The sequence below is a fragment of the Lagenorhynchus albirostris genome, chromosome 1 (assembly GCF_949774975.1).
Source record: "Lagenorhynchus albirostris chromosome 1, mLagAlb1.1, whole genome shotgun sequence".
Classification (NCBI taxonomy): Eukaryota; Metazoa; Chordata; class Mammalia; order Artiodactyla; family Delphinidae; genus Lagenorhynchus; species Lagenorhynchus albirostris.
Window position 1 is genome coordinate 117,792,360 of NC_083095.1, and position 23,393 is coordinate 117,815,752.

General features: G+C 40.6%; 1 protein-coding gene across 1 annotated transcript in view; it reads right to left on the bottom strand.

Moving 5' to 3' along the window:
* The window catches only part of MYO1E (myosin IE), a 204,914-nt gene that overhangs the window by 75,899 nt on the left and 105,622 nt on the right, over positions 1–23,393 (bottom strand). Inside the window, exons 5-6 of the mRNA XM_060151140.1 lie at positions 7,929–8,016; positions 3,886–3,975 (exon numbers count right to left, since the gene is read on the bottom strand). Of these exons, the coding sequence (XP_060007123.1) occupies positions 3,886–3,975; positions 7,929–8,016 (178 nt within the window). The remainder of the gene's footprint in view (positions 1–3,885; positions 3,976–7,928; positions 8,017–23,393) is intronic.

The following is a 23,393-nucleotide window of genomic DNA, read 5'->3' on the forward strand; positions in this document are numbered from 1 at the left end:
AAATTCATTAATGAAAGATATGTGCTGAATTACTCCCAGTTCTGGTCTAGACTTCCTCACCATTTCCTATCAGACAATACCCCATGCCTTTGTCCAATCACACAATTCTGTATTGAGAGAGAGAATCTATCATTCTAACCTGACTAAATAAGGATACGCTCACTATATCCCTTCCCATTTTCCCCCAGTAGGTGCTTGCCTGCTAAACCGGAAGCTGTGAAGAATAGGACAGAAAGTCACATGGTCCCCTTGATCTAACAAGAGTGAACTCTATCTGCCTCTTTCAGAGGAAGCAAATTTTCCCTTGGGCAGACTTACTTTAATGGCTTTGAGCAAAAGCAATCCCCTTTTACCTCTGGAGCATCTAATATGCTTATGTAAAATAAAAACACTTGGTTATAAGCCCTTTCCAGCTAGTTATGGGTGTGGGGATTTTTGCTACTGTTGTTAATACTTCCTTTTAAATTACTGCTAATAGGGAACAAAAGAGAATAAAACCCTGGAGAGCAGCTGAAAAAGGTGTCCAGATTGTTAAGTAAATGATTATTTTCCCCACTACAATCTAGTTTCTCTCCAGTCCTCAGGAAGGTCCAAGAGGGCAAATATAAATGAAGAAAAAGATGAAAATGTGGATTTTAGGGAGTGGTGTGGCCTAGGGTCAGACTGGAGAGCATGCCCAGCCTAACTGCATTCACATTTAATATTTTTAAAACGTGTATGCTGATGAAACCCCCCCATCTCAGGGCCGAAGCCTGCCAAGCAGCAAGTCTCCAACTAGAACCATAAACTCACTAAGGAGAAGAAAAGCCTGCTGCGTGTTTTTCCTGCTGCCGACAGCACCTAGTACCTGCTGTGTTCCTGCTAAGGTATTCGCCAATTCCAGGTATCAAAAAGGCTACAAAGGAAAGCCATCGTCTGTCTAGTTGTTTTACTCTGCTGACTCCTTCCTCTCCCAAAAATAAACCCGAAAATAAACATCCAGAAGCACCACAAACCGCAGCTATCCCGAATTACGGTGGTTCACGAGAAAAGTCTGCTAACAAGACCCCTCTGCTTCCTACCGTGGCCGTCCTTCGCCATCTTTCCCTTTGGCCATGTTCTGAAGGGAATAACTCAGTGCCCATCTGTGTACAACCCTACCACCCCACTGCCATTCCCCGTCAACCTGGGGATGGAAATGAAACAAAACAGGACATCAAATCCAGGAAGGGCAGATGTGGTAAACGGCAAACTCTCAAGTCCTTCTGGAAATGGTTCACAACCTTGGCTACATGTTAGAAAGACCTGTGGAGCCTTTAAGAAATGCTGCCCTAGGGGGACTTCCCTGGTGGCGCAGCGGATAAGACTCTGCACTCCCAAAGCAGGGGGCCCGGGTCCGATCCTTGGTCAGGGAACTAGATCCCACATGCATGCCACAACTAAGAGTTCACATGCTGCAACTACGAGTTCGCATGCTACAACTAAGGAGCCCACGTACTGCAACTAAGGAGCCAGCAAGCCACGACTAAGGAGCCTGCCTGCTGCAACTAAGACCCAGTGCAACCAAATAAATAAATGTTAAAATTAAATTAAATTTGAAAAAAGAAAGAAAGAAAAAGAAGTGCTTCCTGATGCCACCCCAGACAAGTAAGTCAGTCGCTAGGGACTGGCACCCAGACAGGAGTAGCTGTAAAAAGCCTGGGTGTTTTTTATATGTGGCCAAGTTTGAGAATCACTGTTCTAATGTAACAGAAATGCTTATACACAACTCAAAATTGTAATATAAAAGGCAAAATCCCTTAGGAGAGAGCAAAAAGTTTAGTTTTGTTGTAAAGCAGCCTGGGGGAAAGAGGAAACTGTATAAAGAAGGATATGATATTTCCATTAGTCAATGAAAAGAAACCTCAACTCTTGGTAATGTTCTATTTCTTAAGTTAGGTACTGGGTACCCCAATGTTCATTGTATTATTTTAAAATAGTATTTGAAATATTTCATAATGTAGTTCTTAAAACTTGGAAAGATTTATAAGTGGAAATAGATGAATTTTTATAATTCACACTACATATCCATTTTAAGTGAAATTACCCATAATCCCACCCCGATGCCACTTCTACCTCCTACTAATCACTGTAATAGGATATTCAAACGTGGATTTGCAGACACCTTAATTATGCTTTATATAAATGTGCATCTTAAAATAAATAGGACCATATTATAGATATTGTTTTGTAACCTTTTAAAAAAGATTTAACATTATGGATATCTTTTAAAATAAATCATTATTAACAGGAAACGTGGATATTATACCCTAAAAGTATTGTTGGGTCAAAGACAATGAGTCTTTTAAACTTTGATAAGAATTGCCAAATCGCTCTCCTGGGAGGTGTCAGTCTTCAACCAATAGCGTCTTTTCTCCTTAACGTTTCATGATCTGAGAGACAGAAAATGATATATGGTTTTAATTTACATTTCTCTTATTATTAATGAGAACATCTTTTGATGCCCCACCAGACTCCACTACGTGTGTGCACGTGTGCATGTGCGTGTGTGTATGAGAGAGAGAACTGCCTTTCCGTACAGTTCTCCCATCTTTCCATCAGGGTTGTACAAAATTCTGTAATCAGGAAAATAATAAATGCTGGGTATTTTTGTTTTGCTTTACAAAAACTGACTGCTGTAGCCTCCTTGTCCAAGGATAAAAAATAATTTATATTGGAAATATCAAGGAAAATATTGATACGGTTATCTTCCTGCTCTCTAAGGAAGGCAAAAGAAGGGGGATGGGTAGCTAGAGAGTTCAATTTGGTCAAGTCCATCTTTACAAGGCAGATTGAGATGGACAACTGGCATTGAGCAGAAACATGAGAGATGAACAAATGAGTAGTTCGCAAAATATTAAACAGCGAGGAAAGTGAGGATAATTCTGACAGATAAAACTCACCAGGGAGCTTAACAATTACTGCATGAGAACTGAGCAAGAATTCTCTTGGAAATGGAAGCTTCCTTCCAAAACAGAAGGGTAAAAAAGAAACCGTTTTTCTCCAAAATTCTCACTTATTTATTTTAAAATGGTCCAGAATCCACCTCACAGATGGCTCCCTAAATGCTTTACTGCCAGACATAATCTATGGTTGAGATAAGATACAAAATCTACATAAATCAAAGCTACCGAGCACACATTCATTTCTTTGTAAATGTGGTTTTTTGTCAAGGGGCATATATTCACGTTCGTCCTTGCCAGCCTTCTAATTTACCCCCTCGGGAGACACTCAGAAAAACGTCTCAATAGGCATGCAGGCATTCGCCTGATATTTTCATTCCCTTGGGTAAGTTAGGAGGAATCTGTAGGCTAAGTCCAGTCACTTTCAGATGCCATTATGTCCCATGAACATGCAAAAAACGCACACACAAAGCCAGGAGGGGTGGGGGAAGCCGACGGCTCCCTCTGGCTGACAGAGAGGAGGAAGTTTCTTTCCAGGGTGCCGGATCAAAGTGCTTCCTTCAGGGTCCACAGACCAAGTTCTATGAAGCAAAGCAAGGCGACAAGACCTGGGATCTAGTCTCCTCAGTTCTTTGTCAGGGAAAGAAGGCTTCTTCTCCAGGGCCCAAAGCAAACTCCTCCAAGACCAAAGCTGACACTTCCATTTCCCTTAGAAAGGCACCTCAAATTGAGAACTGGTTTCAAAAATTATCTTATTGACCTCCCCAAGGCCCCAAAATAACTTGAGTCAAAGGGCAAATTGAAGCCTGGCAGCTCGCCGCTAGAGAAAATGAGGAAAAGATTGAAAAGGCGGCCTCCTGATGATGTGTGAAAACCCCCTATTTCCTCGGGGTCACAGGACTTAAATCAGGAATGTCAACATCATCAATCAGGTGACATTCTCTATCATAGGAAAGAAACTCACAAATCGGCTGGAGTTGTTGTTCCGGACCGTCTTGGCATTCCCGAAGGCCTCCAGCAGCGGGTTGGACTGTAGGATGATGTCCTTGACGTGCTGTCACAGCAAAAAGACCACAGGTTAGGAAGATGCGAACACCTACTCCACGATGTAAAGCCAGACTTTCCCAAGGACATGGTTTCTGAATGTGGTGAAGGTGAGAGGCCTCAAATCCAAGTCCCTGGGATTTCTGGAAGATTTACTCTTTCCTCTTGACAGACCTAACCCTGTTTGTGTGGTCATGCCTTCCAGCTCCCTTGTCTTGACGCAGGATTCTGTAGAGCCAGGGTACCACCGTAAATCAGGATCTGCAAACGTTCCCGGACTGGGTTTCCAGATCGGATGCTGCACCTTCATCCCGTGCTCCCTGTGGACGGGGCATCTCCTTGCGCTCTGACCGGAGGCTTTACTGTCACTACTCCTGTTCTACTCAACTTCTCTCCCCACCTACTGCATCCCGCACTCCCTCTCTTCACTGCAAGTGAGAGGCACCTTGAGGGAAATGAAACAGTTTCTCCTCCCCAAACAAAGCTGCGGACACAGTCTTGTGCTTCCCGAACTTTCATGTGTGTGAATCACCTGGGAATCTCATTACAATGCAGATGCTGATTCAGTAGGCCTGAGGTGGGGCCCGAGAGTCTGCATTTCGAACCAGCTCCCCAGTGCTGCGGGTTTTGCCAGTTCTTTCCCACTTGAGCAACAAGGGCCGACACTGGATTGTGTGGAACAATTCCTGGCCTACTGGAGGGGAAGAATTTGGTTTTCATACACCCCAATTTGATGTCTGACTGAAAAGTACAGAACACCCCATGGGCAAAGACAGCTCAACAGATAGGAGTTGATGTTGGAGAGGATTTTGAACAAGTGAGTCATTCCTTGTACTTCTAATTATTCACATGCTATGGTTAAACATGTTCCAGAAATAACAAGTCTCTGGCTTGTGCTCTTTAGCTACTGACTAATTTCAAGCCAAGAGCTCTGTATCCTTGTCCTCATAGGAAAACAGGAAGAGAAAAATCAACATGAAACGTCTGCAGTCTGGCCACTAGGTCGTCGCCTGCAGCAAACAGGACTAGATGAAGGCACTAACTACTAACTATGTAACAGCCAAAGTGCTCCTCTGCCACCGCCTGGACATTCAGAAGAGGACTGAGAACTGGAATTCCATCAACCAGGCGCACGTCGTTAGCAATGGAAGGAAGAGTAAATCATGGATGGTCCCACCATGAAGTCGGTTTCAAAGCTTAGAAAGATACTTCTAAGCATCCTTCTCCTTTAAAAACTCATGGATTTATACAAAATTTGCTTTTCTTTGAAAAATTAATTTTGACTTTGTGGGTCTTCATTAATCTTTCATACTTGTTGTCTGATGGCCAGGCCTGCCTACACCATTTATCAACACTCAACTTCTTGTAGGGACAGAACAAAAGAAAGACCCTTCCTTGTCTCTTTCCTTCTTTAATTATTGTCTTTGTAACTGGGAATCTTTATGCATGTATCCATCCATCCCTCCATCAACTATCAAGATGTCCAACAGAATTTTGTGGCATGTGGTAAGCATATAGGGGGAAAAGAGAAAGAGTGAATTAAAGAAGCAGCCCATACACAAAAGAGCATCCTGGATTCCTGGCTCCATATCCATCCTCTACGGATAGGGGATGATCACACAAATGGATAAAAGCAAGTGGACTGTACCATATCAACCTAAGTCCTAGGGCTCTACCCACTGTCCAACATGGAAGCTGCTGAGCCCATGCCACATGGCCAGTCCCAACCGAGATGTGCTGTAAGTGTAGAACACACACTGGATTCCAAAGATTTAGGACACAAAGGAATGTAAAATAGCTCATTAATTGATTAGTAATTAGATGCTGAAATAATATGGGGATATATTGGGTTAAATAAAATAGATTTTAAAAGTTAATTTCATATGCTTTTTACTTTTTTTTTACTGTAACTATTCAATTTTAAATTATGCATGTGACATGCACCATCTTTCTACTGGATGGTGCTGCTCTAGCTCTTCCTTTCATTTGGTAGAGGAGGCCACTCTAAGACCCTTTTACTCTGTGTAAGGAATACTGGCCTCCGCCTTAAGCTTTCTGATCCCCCAGGACAGGATGGAGCACTATTGATTTAGTAGACAGAGCCATAATAAACAGAATTTCGATGTGTCTTTTTTTTTTTTTTTTTTTTGCGGTACGCGGGCGTCCCACCGCCGCGGCCTCTCCCGCTGCGGAGCACAGGCTCCAGACGCGCAGGCTCAGCGGCCATGGCTCACGGGCCCAGCCGCTCCACGGCACGTGGGATCCCCCCGGACCGGGGCACGAACCCGTGTCCCCCGCATCGGCAGGCGGACTCCCAACCACTGCGCCACCAGGGAAGCCCTCGATGTGTCTTTTTAAAGTCTACAGCTGACTATGGCAATAACATCACATTAAATGATCCTAACTAAAAAATTAATCTTTAGGGTGAAATCTACCTTGCATCATGATTTCTAATAATAATAATAATAATAAAAGTTCCCAGCAGTCTGTGCCAGTGATGAGCAGTGTGAGTTTGGGCAGCCCCCTGTGGACCTTAGCCCCCATAGCCATCCTCCACTACTCTCTGGGGGTGGGGGTGGGGCGCTTCACCAGTCCTGCTGATGCTGATTCCACTACCACAACGAGTAAAACTCAAGACAGAAAAGGCTGCATCTACTGCTTTCTTCATACTGTCCTCTTGAACCTGCCCCTTCTCTGCCCATACTATAATCCCCCCTTTTCTTTCTCCCTCTCCTGTGTCCTCGTTCTCTGGGTTTCCCCCCTTTCCTAATGTTTCCCGCTAATGCTCTAATCCTTCCTCCTTCCTTTCCTTTCTCCATTTTAAAATCTTTGTAAATTTTTTGAATTGGAGATTTATTCACATCGTTCAGAAAATGAAAGGTTCGCAGCCACTCTCACTTTCTAAGACAGACCGCATTCTGCCTATGGAATGTGTTCTCTCTCTAAATAAATCCATCTCTTACCTATCAAAAAAATAAAGTAACATAAAAATAAAAGGTTTGCGAGGTTCTACATGGACAGATGCCCCTCCCCCAGTCTCCCAGTTTCCTCCCTGGAGAAATCACTATTATCAATTTCTTATGTATCGCTCTAGAGCTATGCTATACATATGCAAACAAATGTAAATACTATAAATATATGTTCTCCTTTTTCTCAAGTGGTAGCACATTATAGGCAATATTCTGAACTTTGCTTTTTGCAATTCATGATATAGCTTGAAGATCAGTCCCCATCAGTACCTGAAGCTTCATTTTTTTTATGGCTGTCTAATATTCTAGTCTATTATGAACCATAAATTATTTCCCCATAAATTATATCACCAACTGATGAGCATCTATCTCCAGTCTTCTCCATCATCAAAAAATGTCACATCAAAGATCTTTACACATGTTATCATTTTGTATACATTTCAGGACACCTAAAGGTTAAATTCTCCCAAGCAGAATTGATGAGTCAAAGGGTGTATGCTTATAGATTTGAAAAATATTGCCGAAATGCCCTCCACAGCAGTGTACTAGTTCATGTTCCTACCAGTAATGTGTTAGAGAGTCTACACCCCTATGTTTTTACCAGCAGAGTGTTTAAAATACTACAAAATTGTTGCCATTTTGACAGTTAAGAAATAGTTTTTCAATGTAATTTTAATTTGTATTTCTCTTATTATCATGGGGGTGCGCATATGTTCATGTTTTAAGAGTCATTTATATTTCCTTTTCTATGAGATGGCTCTCGTGCCCTTTGTTTTACTTCTGGATTTGTGACCTTTTCATTGATTGTATATAATACTCATTACATATTAGGCATCTCCAGCCCATAACATGCTGTTTCTCTGCATATTTCAAGTTTCTTGGTTATAAAACCAACGTCTTCCCTGTGGAAGAAAAATTCTTTTTTAAACAGCAAATGGAGCCTCTTACTTTCACACAGCGCAAAGTCTCACAATGGGCCCTAGCACCAGCTCACCTGGACTTTGGGGCCCCCTCCAGACACCCTGGAGATGTAGCTCATGATGTATTTGGCAGCCACGGTCTTTCCAGCACCACTTTCACCACTAAGGAAAGAAAGACAAAAACACCCACCTGTGAAGTGGCTCATGACCAGCTCCCTTTCCTCTGAAAAGACCCCCTCAAAACAAAACCCAAAACAAAAGGAAACAGGCAGAAAGGAATTCAGTAAAAAATGCACAATACTGGTTGAGAAAGTTAAATCACAGCAGGATCAGGTTACCTCCCTGACTTGTATGATCACTATTAACATGGTGTGTGGGCCAGCGTTCTGATAACCATCACTGTGTACGGGACAGACAATTCAGCATTCTAAATGCCCAATAATAGGAGGAAGCATGAACAGGAACATTACGGAACATCAGAAGGACAGACTAGACAGATTACAACTGACAGGAAGATTGTAAACACTGCGGGAGAAAAGCACACGAAGTAGTGTTATGTGAAATAGATCAGATTCAGATTATATGTAAAACAGGGTTAAAAAACTGTAAAGAAAAAAAAGCACATAAGAAAAATATTAGCAGAGGTTTTGGTAAAGGAAAAGATACTGTGGGAGACTTCTTTCAGTTCATTATTTTCCAAACTTTTAGTAATCACATATCTCTTCTCTAATTAAAAAAAAGAAAAAGTAGGCACTCTCTGGTTTCAAACCAGCCTTGAACTGATGCAAGCAACTTTATTTTAGAAGTTCTAAAATTAAATGATGAGGTAATATTAATCACATCCTGCATAACAAAGACTACTTCCGTTTGGTGGCCTTACTGCAGAGGGAAAGCCTTTTGTTAATACCGTATAGTCAGATCTTCAAAATTCCCGTTTCTTCCCCCAAAATCCCCTTGAACTGATGGCGACCTCAATTCAAAACATGCTTAAGTCAGTCAGACTTCTCATCTGTCTATTGGTAGCCTTTGTACTTCCATGATAGATCAGATGAAAGGAATCCATTATCATGAAAAATGATGGTGAAATTTAACATGAAAAATTCAGGCTGCTGTGAGTTCCTAAGACACTATTTTTGTTTGCTATCGGTGATCAAGAATTTTGGGGTACAGAGCAAATATTCTGTGAACACCCAACCTAATGAACTGTTACCAATTGCTTAGGTACTCAAGAAAAGAGCAAACACTTGCTTAGGGTCCAACCAAGCCAGGTGGCCCCCATCCCCAAAAGGAAACTGAAATAAATTTGGAAATAATTTGCTCTTTCGAAACAAAACAAAACGAGGATTAGAGTCACCACCATAGCAAAACTCAGAACTCTGTTGAATTTCTTTGAACTAATATGTTATATGCTTAATTAGAGAGATTATAGGGAAGAATGAGGGAACCATCCTCTGTGAGGACTTCTAAAGGTCTGACTCCACCTGTGCAATTCATTCAGCATCCTAGTACTCAGCTCCTGACTTCCAGGTCACATGAATACAGAAACCAAACTGGTATTTCATAAGATATGGCGGAAAGTAGAAAACCAATGAGCCTGGGATGACGTGTCACACTGATTACAGAGCCATGCTTACTCACAGGCACAAGTAGGTATAACAAATATTTCAGCTCCATGAGGAAGTTATCTGTTCAAATGGTCCATGTAATCAGAAGATTTATACCCTAGATCCAAGGTCAAAACATGCACTCTCACTCATTTGAAGCATAGGTTTGTTAACAATGAAACTCCATTTTATAATGTTGTAAATCACGTGAACATTCAAGAATACTGGAAAGTCCAAGAGTACAATGGTACAACCAGCCTATATAATATTACACAGACATTTAAAATAATTAGAAAACTATGTGGCAACATAAAAACAATGCAATTAAGGCTAAGTGGCAAAATAAGCAGAAGACACTGTACCTATAACGTGATTACAACTATGTAAAAATAATGTATGGAGAAGAACAGAAATGGAACAAGGAAAAAGAAACAGTTCTGACTTGTTGGGGGGCTGATATCTGGACGATTCTTGTTTCTTTTGACGTGATTTCTCTTAAGGTTTAAAGTTTTGAGAGAGACAATTACCCATACAGTTCATATTTTTAAAAAATATGGGACTTCCCTGGTGGTCCAGTGGTTAAGACTCTGTGTTTCCACGGCAGGGGGCATGTGTTCGATCCCTGGTTGGGGAAGTTCCACATGCTGTGCAGTGTGGCCAAGGAAAAAATAAAACAAGAGGAACAGAAAAAAAACAGAAAACAGAAAAACCCCCAGCATTTCCAGAAAAAGTGGAATCGCACATCATAATGATAATCAACAGGATTAATTTCTTTAGATTATTACTATGTCATGAGTAAACAACTTTCGTATTTAGAATTCCTTAGAGAAAGCTGTGAGTGTGTAAAAGAGAAAAGGAAAAAAAACAATAAATCCTATTAGAATTACTAAATGAAAGTACAGTAATGTCCCCACTGTGTCTTTGGTTAGTAGTGTGATTAGACATAAAATATTGTGTGTCTTTTGTTGAAAGAAAAAAAAAGGAAGAATAATGGAAAGTAACTCATTTCATATATTAAAATAAGTATGCCAGGTACATTAATAGGACATCTACATTCTCAGTAACACTGATATTTTTCAGAAGATTTAATATAATTAGCTATGGCTGAACTTTGATTGGAATTTTCATTTCTTGGATTCAATTTACAGATGCTTAAAAAGAAATTTTATTGATCAGAGGCCGGTAATTTGCTCAGAATATGGTACAAGAATGGAGTGCTCCATAATTACTTGAAGCTTACAGTATACATAACCATAATTACATTGGCCCTTTCAGGGAAAAAACTGTTTCTTCCCCTGGACTAAAACCCATGTTAAAAGAATGTGAAGGTATAAGACAGATTATACAGCATATGTGAAATTATTTGCTTTGCATCTCACAGCAATTAGAGCAATTTGCTTTGTTTATGGTTATAAGGCCTTTCTTAAGTGCCTTCACTTGACTACTAAAGTGGACCAAAAAATACTCTAGAAATGTATGTGCCTTAAAATTAGAAAAATGTCCCAGTGGTCCCTAAGTCCAGCAGCCTATCAGAATCCTCAAAGTACTTAAAAATGCCCATGTCTGGGCCTGTCTTCAGACCTGCTGAATCCTGGTCTCCAAGGACAGGGCCTAGAAATAAGGATTTCTAACAAACTCCCTAGTTCTCATATAGCTGGCTGGGAACCAGCTAAACGAATGTAAAACGCAGTCAAGACAGATTTCATAGGAAACATCAATTCAAATAGGAAATAATGTAATGTTTCTGACTGCATTCACTATACAAATGGAAACATATGCTACAATTTCAAAGAAATGGAAAGAATGTTGGGGGGGTGGGGTGGGGTGGGGGTGGAGCTATTTACAATGATACATTAATAATTGGATTCAAAGACTATAATTGTTTTTCTTAGTCTGAAGGTTATTCCACACTTAAAAATCAATAGTGTTTTCAATTCAGTTCAACTGATTCTAGCAAATGTAAAAATCTCTTAGTCGTATTTGGGGGTGGGTATCCCAGAGAATAGGTAGAGTCGACCATTCCTCCTATCTCCCCCTTGTTAGTCTCAAAATCTCTCTGCTGGTTCTGACCACACTAGCTGTTGTTCCCTTATAACTGTTCAAGTTAATGTAATTGAAATGCTGCTCTGCCTACTTTACATTTATTTGCACTTTAGAAAGGATAAAAATTTAAAACAAAAATTGTATGTGCATTTGCTTACCCAGCATGCACTGTCTAAGTGCCTCCTCGTGCCAAGGGCGAGGCTGGGATGAAATGTGTCTCCTGCCCTGGAGGGCATGTGCACCAACACTGTGATAACACCTTGGAGATATGGGTACAGTTTTAGGGATTCCTGAATTTGTATTAGGAAAAGATTCCTAAAGAAATGCACAAGCTAAGTCAAGTCACACTACTTACATTTCAACGAGGCAGATAAAGTTAGCCAGGTAGGGGAATGAGGGTGTGTGTGTGTATGTGTGTGTGCGTGTGTACATGCACACACACAGGCAAGCATCAGAGGGCGGCATTCCTGCCCAGAGTGAATGATTGATAAGACAATGAAGTTATGAAAATTCCCACTGGGTCCTACTCTCTTAGACCTGACCTTTTTCTTTTTTTATATAGGAACATATTCGTATTAAACTTGACTCTTATTTCAGAAGGTATAACCCAAGGGTAAAAAACACAGAGATCGTTTAAAAACTTTTTTCTAATTCTACAGTTATAAAAGATAAACATATTGGTGACTGAAAAGAGTCCAGATGAGAAATAACATCAATTCCAAAGGAGATTTGAAAGCAAACTAAAATTTTGCAGATGTATTGACTGTAGCATGTGTCCGCTGGGTGGGTAAGGCATGCCAAGGACTGCTCTAAGGGCTTCAATCATGTGATCTGGATAATAGCCCTGTGAGGTAGGGACTATTCTTATTCCCATTATTTGATGAAAAAGGCTAAGCAGCTTGCTCAGGGACACCGAGCTAGTGAATGGCATCACTAGGAAAGGACCTGAGATAGTTTAAATCAGAAGCCTGAGCTATACTGCTTCAGATGAAGGTCTATATTTAGATAGTCAATTAAAATCAACAAAGCGTCCTAAAGAACTCCATGAATAGCACAGTTCATAGTATAATCAAACTTTTAGTTACTGAGTTTTTACTGATACACACCCCTTGAAGCAAGGCTTCTGCCAAAACACTTATTATCTCACACACAGTCGGAGCTAACAAATAATAATAGCCTGCATCACTGTGCTCACAAGACAAGATGCAATCGGGAAGGAGAAACACATCAAACAAGATTCTGGACAGACTTCTCCAAAGACTCAATTCACACACACCCTTCCTGGCAGCCCTACTGGATCTGGGAAGGAAATAAGTCTGAAGTGAAGCATCTCTGTTGACCATCCGAAGGGTTCCAGGGCTGAGAGAAAGGGGTGATCTGTCAGAGCTTGTGATGACACTGAAAAGTAGAGCCTCAAGTACATGCAACGGCTGGAAGTATAAAATACAAAATCAGACAGACATGCCAACACGACTGAGTAAATGATAAAAATTCATTAACATAATGAGGACAGTGAGATAAGACAACTGTTACTTCTTCCAAATCAATTAGTATTGTCAGGCAGACAAAATTATCACCTATGGTCTGCCAAGAAAGTGGCCCCGGGGCAATGCTCACGTTGGCCCAGCCTGATGCAATAGGAAAAACCCAATGTTTAGTCTGAACACCAAGTTTCAGCCCCAGCTCAGCTACTTATTAGCTCTGCAATTCCTTTTACTGTTACTACCAGGTATTTTACATCACTCCTTAAAAGTTAAAAACAATTTTTATATGTATTTCCTTATTCAATAGCTTTCCTTTAAGGTATTAATCCCCATTTTGCAGATGAAGTGACCGAGGTTTGCAGAAGTCGCACACTTTCGACAGAACAGAATAACAAGTCTACCCCATGACTCAACCCCAGAGATCTTTCCACTGTACCCCATGACCATGGGCAGTAACAGGTTACTAACCAGACAACCTGACACCTGCTGGCTCAAAGCAGCAGAGAAAAGTGGAGAGAGTATACTAGGGGAGCCAGGCAGCCCCGGCTTGATGCATGGCTTTGCCACATTTCAAATGTGAGACGTTTAACATGTTTCATTACCTCTCTGAGACTCGGTTCTCTGATCTGCAAAAAGGGGGGTTGTAATACCTGGTTTACTAGGTTGTAAATGATAAAAGTAAAAGATGCTGAGATGCAAAGCAAATACTTAAAAAGGGGTTATTATTATGATTATAGATAATATATTAATTAGCTAATGAGTCAGGCTTCCTGAATAACACTCTTTGACGAAGCCTGGTCGGGGAACTTGGGGTAGAAGGGCACACTTGAGCCCCCAGCTCTTCAAACCCACAGCCAGAGGGCAGGCCTCATGCAGGCCCCACCGTCAGGGGTGTGAGCTAACTGGGCCTCCCAGAGCCAGGCCAGAGGGACAGGGAGCCTCAAAGGATGCCGGTGCTGGGATAAACAAGAAATTGGGTGGACCGAAAGAAACAGAAAAGAGTTCCAATGCTAATAATAAAAGGCTCCTGAAATACATCAAAGACAGGAAGTCAGCCTGAGAATCCATGAGACACTTGACAGTGCTGAGGCAGAGAGCAGAGATAAGATATAAGCCAAATATTAGAAGTGATCTGATTTTTAAAATTATTTAAATCTTTCATCTTTACTCCTGCAAATCTTAGGGATCCCAAATCCAAAATGTCTCTTGAAGAAGATAGTTCAGAAATCTTAGATCCAATAGTGACAACTATCTCCTTTTCCTCTACGAAAATTCTCCTATTCAATCAGTCACCAAATCTTTTGATGCGCCTTCAAAAGATCTCTCACGTCTTTATCTCTAAAAAAAAATATTTATTTGGCACGTATTCAGGAGACAACCTACCAAGACTCTGCAAATGTCGTATACACTAAGAACAGAACACCCTACTTTTCAGAAAAGCAACTGCTTAAGAATATTTCAAGGAAAAAAGATCAGAAACTGGATCAAATGTGATGCTCTCAAATCAACATCACGTTTTTTTAAACGCGCTAGGACAGCAAGAACGGATGCAGGCCAAAAGTGGAATTCACTTTTGATGGCAGCAATAAAACTGCCACATAAATGTTCTCTAAGACCCTGTAAGTCTTTCCAGAGGTCAGCTGGCAAGGGCTGCAGAAATGCCTCTGGCCACAGTGCCATGGTCCGGTCTGGTGATACAGAGATGGTAGAGAATGTGAGAAAAACTTGCCGTTTCTCCTTCCCCTCTTACCACACCATGATTATTTTATTCAGTAAATTTGCATAGATGTCTCTGATAGGTCCAAAGGTACCACATATGCAATTCTAAAACACAAATCCAGATTCTGGATTCTGGAGCACAGAAAACTATTGAGTTAAGCAGATCTGGGTTGCTCATTTACTGGGCTCATAAGTGGATACCTGTGTCTTCAGGTGCTCATCATTGTCAATGATACTAATGTAGCTACAACTGTTGTGTTTTTCTCGTGGCACTGCCTGGAGCCCACATTCACTTCCTATTCCTTTAATTCCTTCAGAGGCTTATGGAATGTCACACATCAGTTTCCTCTCTGCCTTTCCAACTCCGGTCAGGCCCTCATAACCTCACTACATATCTGATTTGCTCAAGATCCCATCACTTTTCTACCCATAGACTCGTCTTTGTGAACCAGCCTTCCGTGGTATCGTGTCTCTGCTCAGAGACCTGCAAGACATCACCAAGGCCTGAAGGTTTATCTGCAGATCACCCAGCCTGGGAATGAGGATTTCAGGAGGCTTAGTCTTGGTGCTCAACTGGAATAAATTGGGGGGCTTGAAAAAAGATATTGGATGCCCTGGGTCCACCATAAATCAGTTGAAAGAGAATTTTGAGAAGGGTAGCCTAGATGTCTTTATAGGCTCTGAGCGAACAGCGCAATTCAGGAATGGGAGATATTTATCCCTGGAAAGTTAAATTAGTGAACGCAAGGCACAGTGGATGAAATCGGCATCAATGGCAGCCACTCTCCCTGACCTGTCTGCCAGCGAGCTCTTGGGGAAGACTCGGGAAACATTAAGGTAAATCCTGGCTGTTTATTCCTGATAGAACTTAACCCACTGCATGGTAGGGGCTGACAGGACAAAGGGTAGATTAATACAAAGGGGTTGGCCTACACGGAGTCAGGACAGGAAAAATCAACAGCAGACACGATGGGTTTTCCCCAAGTAAACAGACTACTGAGGGGCAGACTACTGTCTCCAGATAAAAGTGGGGGCCATGACATGACGACATTAGCCACTGTGATCATCCCTCGGCTCGGAATCCAACCCTCTAACGGTAATCCAGCAACCCTCATGGACTGTGTTCCACGGAAATAATCAACAGAGCAGTCCACCACAGGCAGAATTCTCCTTATAAAATCATGAACTGGGGTCTAATTCACACTCACTTGTGAGTCTGGTTGGCCAGTCAGTCAACCTGAGGCTGCTCAACTCCAGCTATTTTGACAAATCAAGTCTGTACATGTTTGCAAAACTCAGGACCAACAACTGATCAACAACAAAGGAGGCAAGAATATACAATGGAGAAAGGACAGCCTCTTCGATAAGTGGTGCTGGGAAAACTGGACAGCTACATGTAAAAGGATGAAACTAGAACACTCCCTAACACCACACACAAAAATAAACTCAAAATGGATTAAAGACCTAAACGTAAGACCAGATACTATAAAACTCCCAGAGGAAAGCATAGGCAGAACACTCTCTGACATAAATCGCAGCAGTATTTTTTGGATCCGTCTCCTAAAGCAAAGGAAAGAAAAGCAAAAATAAACAAATGGGATCTAATTAAGCTTAAGAGCTTTTGCATAGCAAAGGAAACCGCTGACAAAACGAAAAGACAACCTACTGAATGGGAGAAAATATTTGCAAATGAAATGACCAATAAGCGGTTAATATCCAACATATATAAACAGCTCATAGAATTCAACATCAAAGAAATAAACAACCTGATAAAAAATGGGCAGAAGAACTGAACATTTTTCCAAAGAGGAAATGCAGATGGCCAACAGGCACATGAAAAGATGCTCAACATCACTAATTACCAGAGAAATGCAAATCAAAACCACAATGAGATATCCCCTCACACATGTCAGAATGGCCATCACCGAAAAGAACACAACTAACAAATGTTGGCGAGGATGTGGAGAAAAGGGAACCCTCATACACTGCTGGTGGGAATACAGATTGGTGCAACCACTGTGGAAAAAAGTATGGAAGTTTTTCAAAAAACTAAAAATAGAACTACTCTAATAGAATGACCCAGCAATTTCACTCTTGGGTATATATCTGAAAAAAACAAAAACACCAATTGGAAAAGACACATGTACTCCAATGTTCATTGCAGCATTACTTACAATTGCCAAGACACGGAAGCAACGTGAGTGTCCATCAACAGATGAATGGATAAAGAAGATGTAGTATATATACACAATGCAATATTCTTCAGTCATAAAAAAGAAATTTTGCCTTTGCAGCAGCATGGATGGACTTGGAGGGCATTATGCTAAGTGACACAAGTCAGACAGAGAAATACAAATACAAATGACATCACTTATATGTGGAATCTAATAAATACAACAAACTAGTGAATGTAACATAAAAGAAACAGACTCACAGAGAGAACAAACTAGTGGTTATCAGTGGGAGGTGGGGAGGGGCAAGATACTGGTGGGAGATTAAGGAGTACAAACTAATATGTATAAAGTAAGCTACAAGGATATATGGGACAACACAGGGAATATAGCCAATATTTTATAGTAACTATAAAGGGAGTATATACTTTAAAAATTGTGAATCACTATATTATACACCTGTGCATATTACCGTACATCAGCTATACTTCAATTAAAAAAACAAACTCAGGGCCAAGGCTTGGATGGAGGTCTGCACTTGAGAAAGCAGCTTGTCTTCTTCCTTGATTTCTTTCTTTTAAAATTCAATTTGTTACACTGATTTCTATCCAGAAATAATCAGCTGTCCGTCCATCCTGTCACTGTATCCACCTCTTCAGAAAACATAAGATTGGGATGGAACTGATAAGATTGCTTCTATGTGCTGCATTATCCCATCTAAGTGTACACATTTCATGGTCATCACTTCGTAATGTACGGCTATATCGAATCACTATGTTGTACATCTAGATCTAACATAGTGCTGTAGGTCAATCAAACTTCAATTTTAAAAAATCATAAATTTTTTTTCTTATATTAATATAATTTTCTTTTAAAAAACTTCTTTAAATGTATTTGACCTTCATTTCAGTTTCTTCTATAGCATGATTTAAAATGCATAAAATATGTATTGTCCTGGAAATCCCAAATATATTTCTCTGTAAAGCTAAATGCTTTAAACAAAAAATATTTATATACATATATTATTAATAAAATGTTTAACAAATCAGATACAAAAATTTAATAATTAATTTTAAAATTAAAAATAGATAAATAAAAGATAAACCATATGCATTTCATCATGTAGATGAGGTCATATACCAGGGAAAACAGAAAGTGAAAGTCTAAAAGAACACCAGAGAGATTAGATCATCATTAATTTTTAATTTCCTAATTAAAGGATACTAAAAATTCCTAGTCTCTCCAGCTATGGCAGAAGCCCTTTGCACAAGGAGCAGACTTTCCTTCCAGCCCCCAGGAAAATTGGTATTGTTTGTTTTCTGTTCACAAGTGCATTCAGGTAGGCAGCACTGGACTCAGCCCTAGCTGAATGAGCACCCAGCTCTCCCATGTCAGTAGCTGCAAACTTGGGCTTCTCTACCCAGAACAGCATTTCCCTGCCTTTCCTTCCCTCAAGCACTATTTGGAAGAGTTCCAAAACCCCCAAAGCAGGCGAGACCTCAGAGGTCATCTGGTCAATCAGTTCACTCCTAAGTGAAGACACGAGGCCCAGATGAGTGTTGGGTTTGCTGCCCAGGATCACAGAGCTGGTGAGAGTGAACCACAGCACAGGAGAGATAGCAAATCTACTTTCTCAAAGCAGATGAAGCACAGCTCTCGGGTAGTAAAGAAATTTGTCTGGGGTCTTTGGGAACTGGCCAGTAATTTATGATTAAGAGCTTTGGAAAGCCGTGTCTAAGTTCTGACCCAGGGAGAAAATGGAGGCTACAGATATTGGACCAAATCTTCAGGAGGGCTGGAGACTACCGGTCAGTCATGCAGGCAGTATGTGACTGAGCCCAAATAAAATCTCTGGACAGCAAAGGCTTGGGTGAACTTCCTAGTTGGCAATACTGTCAACTCCCACACCACGAATGGAAGGAGGAAACACCATCCATGACTCCACGGGGAGAGGATGCCCAGAATCATCACACATGGACCTCTCCCAGACCCTGCCCTTGTGTCTCTACTCTTTTCTGGTTCTGCTTTGTATCCTTGTGCTCTAATAAAATGGTAACCATAAGGTACAGTGCTTTCATGAGGTTTGTGAGCCATTCTAGTAAATTACTGAAATTGAGGGGTTGGTGGGAACCCCGGAACTTGCAGCTGGTGTCTTGTGGAGGACTGTGCCTTTCACGTGTGAAGTCTGGCTTGACTTAGGGTGGTTAGTGTCAGAAGTCAAAGCAGCTCCCTGTTCCACCATCTCCTATATTAAAGCACAGACACTGCAATAGAAATCCCTGGAGCAGGGCCTTCAAGTCTTTGCCGCCTGAACAGTGGAAAAAAAGATCCTACAAGCGGGCATGTGTCCTGCTTCAGGGCAAGTGTACTGCTTCAGGGCAAGTGTACCCTGCACGACAGACTGAGGGGATCCAAGAGAGGGAAAGGGTTGGGCTACGAAATAAAGAAGTAGCTCCAAACGGGAGAAGCTCATGCAACAAGACCATTCCCTTCCTTCTCATCTCACTAGGGGCCCAGGAGGAAGGAAAAAGGGCAAGGGAATACGTTAGAAAACTCATCCTACCCTCTCTCATTTAATTCAAGTCAAGAAAACACCTCCCACCTCTCTATTGGCCAGTGACCTCCACTTGGGGTCAAACAGAAGCATTTCCAATTCAGCAACCAAACTCAACACCCAGTGTTCCTTCCAGAACCTGCAGCTAATTAAATATTTAGATCTAACTTCCAATTTACAGAAGATTGAAGGAACTAGAGTAACGAGACCATGAGGAAGCAACTGGACCAATCTAAAAGGTGTCTATAGGAAAAGTGGGTTGGTCTCTTGAACCAAGTCAACGGAAAAAAAAAATAATGGGAGAGGGGAACTGTGGTAGGATTAAAAAGATGACTCATAACCAAATGCAGCCAGTGTTCCTTGATTTACATAAACTGGCAAGAAAGGACACGTGTGCCACAATCACAGAAATTTACACAGAGACTGCTTATCTTTAGATGATATTAGGTTAGTATTAATTATTTAGTTGTGATAATGGTATTGGGGCTAAGTTAGAAAACGTTATTTTCTACACATGCATAGAGAAACATTTAGAGGTAAGATGTCATGACGTCTGTATCTCGAAATGCTTCAATGTTTTTCTTTTATAGTTTTGACATTGGAGCCCTGTAATGAGTTACACAATTATATAACAAAATTAAAATTTACAAAATTTAAACTCCTAGGACTTCCCTGGTGGTCCAGCGGTTAAGACTCCATGCTCCCAATGCAGGGGGCCTGGGTTCGATCCCTGGTCAGGGAACTAGATCCCACATGCTGCAACAAAAACGAAGATGCCGTGTATGGCAACTAAGACACGGTGCAGCCATATAAATAAATAAATGAAAAAATAAATTAAAAAAAAAAAATTTAAACTCCTAAAACCCAAAATGAATCTAACTGTAGTTCAAGTTGGCATGTTAATGACACAGAAAAGAATTAATTTAAGGGACTTTTAAAACCCAATATTTTGACTGTACATCCTAAGGACCAGAAAGAACAAAAAAATTTTAAGTGAATTCAGTATTGCTACGAATAATGTTGGTATTGTCATCTTCAAGCATTAACAGAATTACTTTATTTGCTTTATCCCATTATTTACTATGTAATATATATTATTTATGTATAAGTATACATATATATACTTATTTATAGTTTTATGCACCTACACATTATAGAGCAAGTAACTGTAATAATGTCATCAGAAATCGAGGTTTTCAATGTAAGAAAAATGCAGATACAAATATAAAAACCAAAGAAGTAAAAACCCTATAATCTTAAAAATGAACTGGGGGATTTCCCTGGCAGTCCAGTGGTTAAGACTCTGCAATTCCACTGCAGGGGGGGAACAGGTTCGATCCCTGGTCTGGGAAACAAGATACCACATGCTGCGGGGCGAAAAAATTACAAAAAAAAAAAAATGAACTGGACATTATCAGTACGAACTCATGTTTCATTTTTTTCTTAAAAAGTTCATATTCCTTGCCTTTGTTCTCTGAAAAGCATAAGAAGCACTGTTAACAGAGCAGTGAGCACTCTTAGTGACTAGACTGACGGGCTCTAAATACTATTTCCCATTAAAATGAACCAGGGCTTTTTGATGAAATGGCTGGTTCCAAGGCTTGGCAGAAAAGGTACAAGATGAGCCTGGAACATCTTTTTTTTTTTTTTTTTATCATCTTTATTGCAGTATAATTGCTTTACAGTGGTGTGTTAGTTTCTGCTATACAACAAACAGAGTGAGCTATACATATATATGTATATGTAGAGTGAGTCAGCTATATGTATACATATATCCCCATACGCCCTCCACTCTTGTGTCTCCCTCCCACCCCTCTAGGTGGCCACAAAGCACCGATCTGATCGTGCTGTGCTATGCGGCTGCTTCCCACTAGCTATCTTTTTTACATTTCGTAGTGTATATATGTCCATGCCAATCTCTCACTTCGTCCCAGCCACTCTCTCACTTCGTCCCAGCTTACCCTTCCCCCATCCCGTGTCCTCAAGTCCATTCTCTACGTGTGCCTTTATTCCTGTCCTGCCCCTAGGATCTTCAGAATCATTTTATTTTTTTAGATTCCATATATATGTGTTAACATACAGTATTTGTTTTTCCCTTTCTGACTTACTTCACTCTGTATGACAGTCTCTAGGTCCATCCACCTCACTACAAATAACTCAATTTCGTTTCTTTTTACGGCTGAGTAATATTCCATTATATACATGTGCCACGTCTTCTTTATCCATTCATCTGTCGATGGGCACTTAAGTTGCTTCCATGTCCTGGCTATTGTAAACAGAGCTGCAATGAACATTGTGGTACATGATACTTTTTGAATTATGGTTTTCTCAGGGTATATGCCCAGGAGTGGGATTGCTGGGTCATGTGGTAGTTCTACTTTTAGTTTTTTAAGGAACCTCCATACTGTTCTCCATAGTGGCTGTATAAATTACATTCCCCCCAACAGTACAAGAGGGTTTCCTTTTCTCCACACCCTCTCCAGCATTTATTGTTTGTAGATTTTTTGAAGATGTCCATTCTGACTGCTGTGAGGTGATACTTCATTGTAGTTTTGATTTGCATTTCTCTAATGGTTAGTGATGTTGAGCATCCTTTCATGTGTTTGTTGGCAATCTGTATATCTTCTTTGGAGAAATGTCTATTTAGGTCTTCCGCCCATTTTTGGATTGGGTTGTTTGATTCACACTGAGCTGCGTGAGCTGCTTGCACATTTTGGAGGTTCATCCTTTGTCACTTGCTTTGTTTGCAAATATTTTCCCCAATTCTGAGAGTTGTCTTTTCGTCTTGCTTATGGTTTCTTTTGCTGTGTAAAGCTTTTAAGTTTCACTAAGTCCCATTTGTTTATTTTTGTTTTTACTTCGATTTCTCTAGGAGTTGGGTCAAAAAAGACCTTGCTTTGATTTATGTCAGAGTGTTCTTCCTATGTTTTCCTCTAAGAGATTTATAGTGTCTGGCCTTACATTTGGGTCTTTAATCCATTTTGAGTTTATTTTTGTGTATGGTGTTAGGGAGTGTTCTAATTTCATTATTTTACATGTAGCTGCCCAGTTTTCCCAGCACCACTTAATTGAAAAGGCTGTCTTTCCTCCACTGTATATTCTTGCCTACTTTATTAAACATAAGGTGACCATACGTGCGTAGATTTATCTCTGGGCTTTCTATCCTGTTCTATTGATCTATATTTCTGTTTTTGTGCCAGTACCATACTGTCTTTTTTTTTTTGCAGTATGTGGGCCTCTCACTTTCGTGGCCTGTCTTGCCGCGGAGCACAGGCCCCAGATGCGCAGGCCCAACGGCCATGGCTCATGGGCCCAGTCACTCCACGGCACAAACCCATGTCCCCTGAATCGGCAGGCGGACTCTCAACCACTGTGCCACCAGGGAAGCCCCATACTGTCTTGATTACTGTAGCTTTGTAGTATAGTCTGAACTCAGGGAGCCTGATTCCTCCAGCTCTGTTTTTTTTTTTCTCAACATTGCTTTGACTATTTGGGTGTCTTTTGTGAAAGATTGTGAAATTTTTTGTTCTAGTTCTGTGAAAAATACCATTGGTGGTTTGACAGGGATTGTATTGAATCTGTAGACTGCTTTGGGTAGTATAGTCATTTTCACAATGTTGATTCTTCCAATCCAAGAACATGGTATATCTCTCCATCTGTCTGTATCGTCTTTAATTTCTTTCATCAGTGTCTTATAGTTTTCTGCATACAGGTCTTTTGTCTCCTTAGGTAAGTTTATTCCTAGGTATTTTATTCTTTTTGTTGCAATGGTAAATGGAAGTGTTTCCTTAATTTCTCTTTCAGATTTTTCATCGTTAGTGTATAGGAATGCAAGAAATTGCTGTGCGTTAATTTTGTATCCTGCTACTTTACCAAATTCACTAATTAGCTCTAGCAGTTTTCTGGTAGCATCTTTAGGATTCTCTATGTATAGCATCATGTCATCTGCAAACAGTGACAGCTT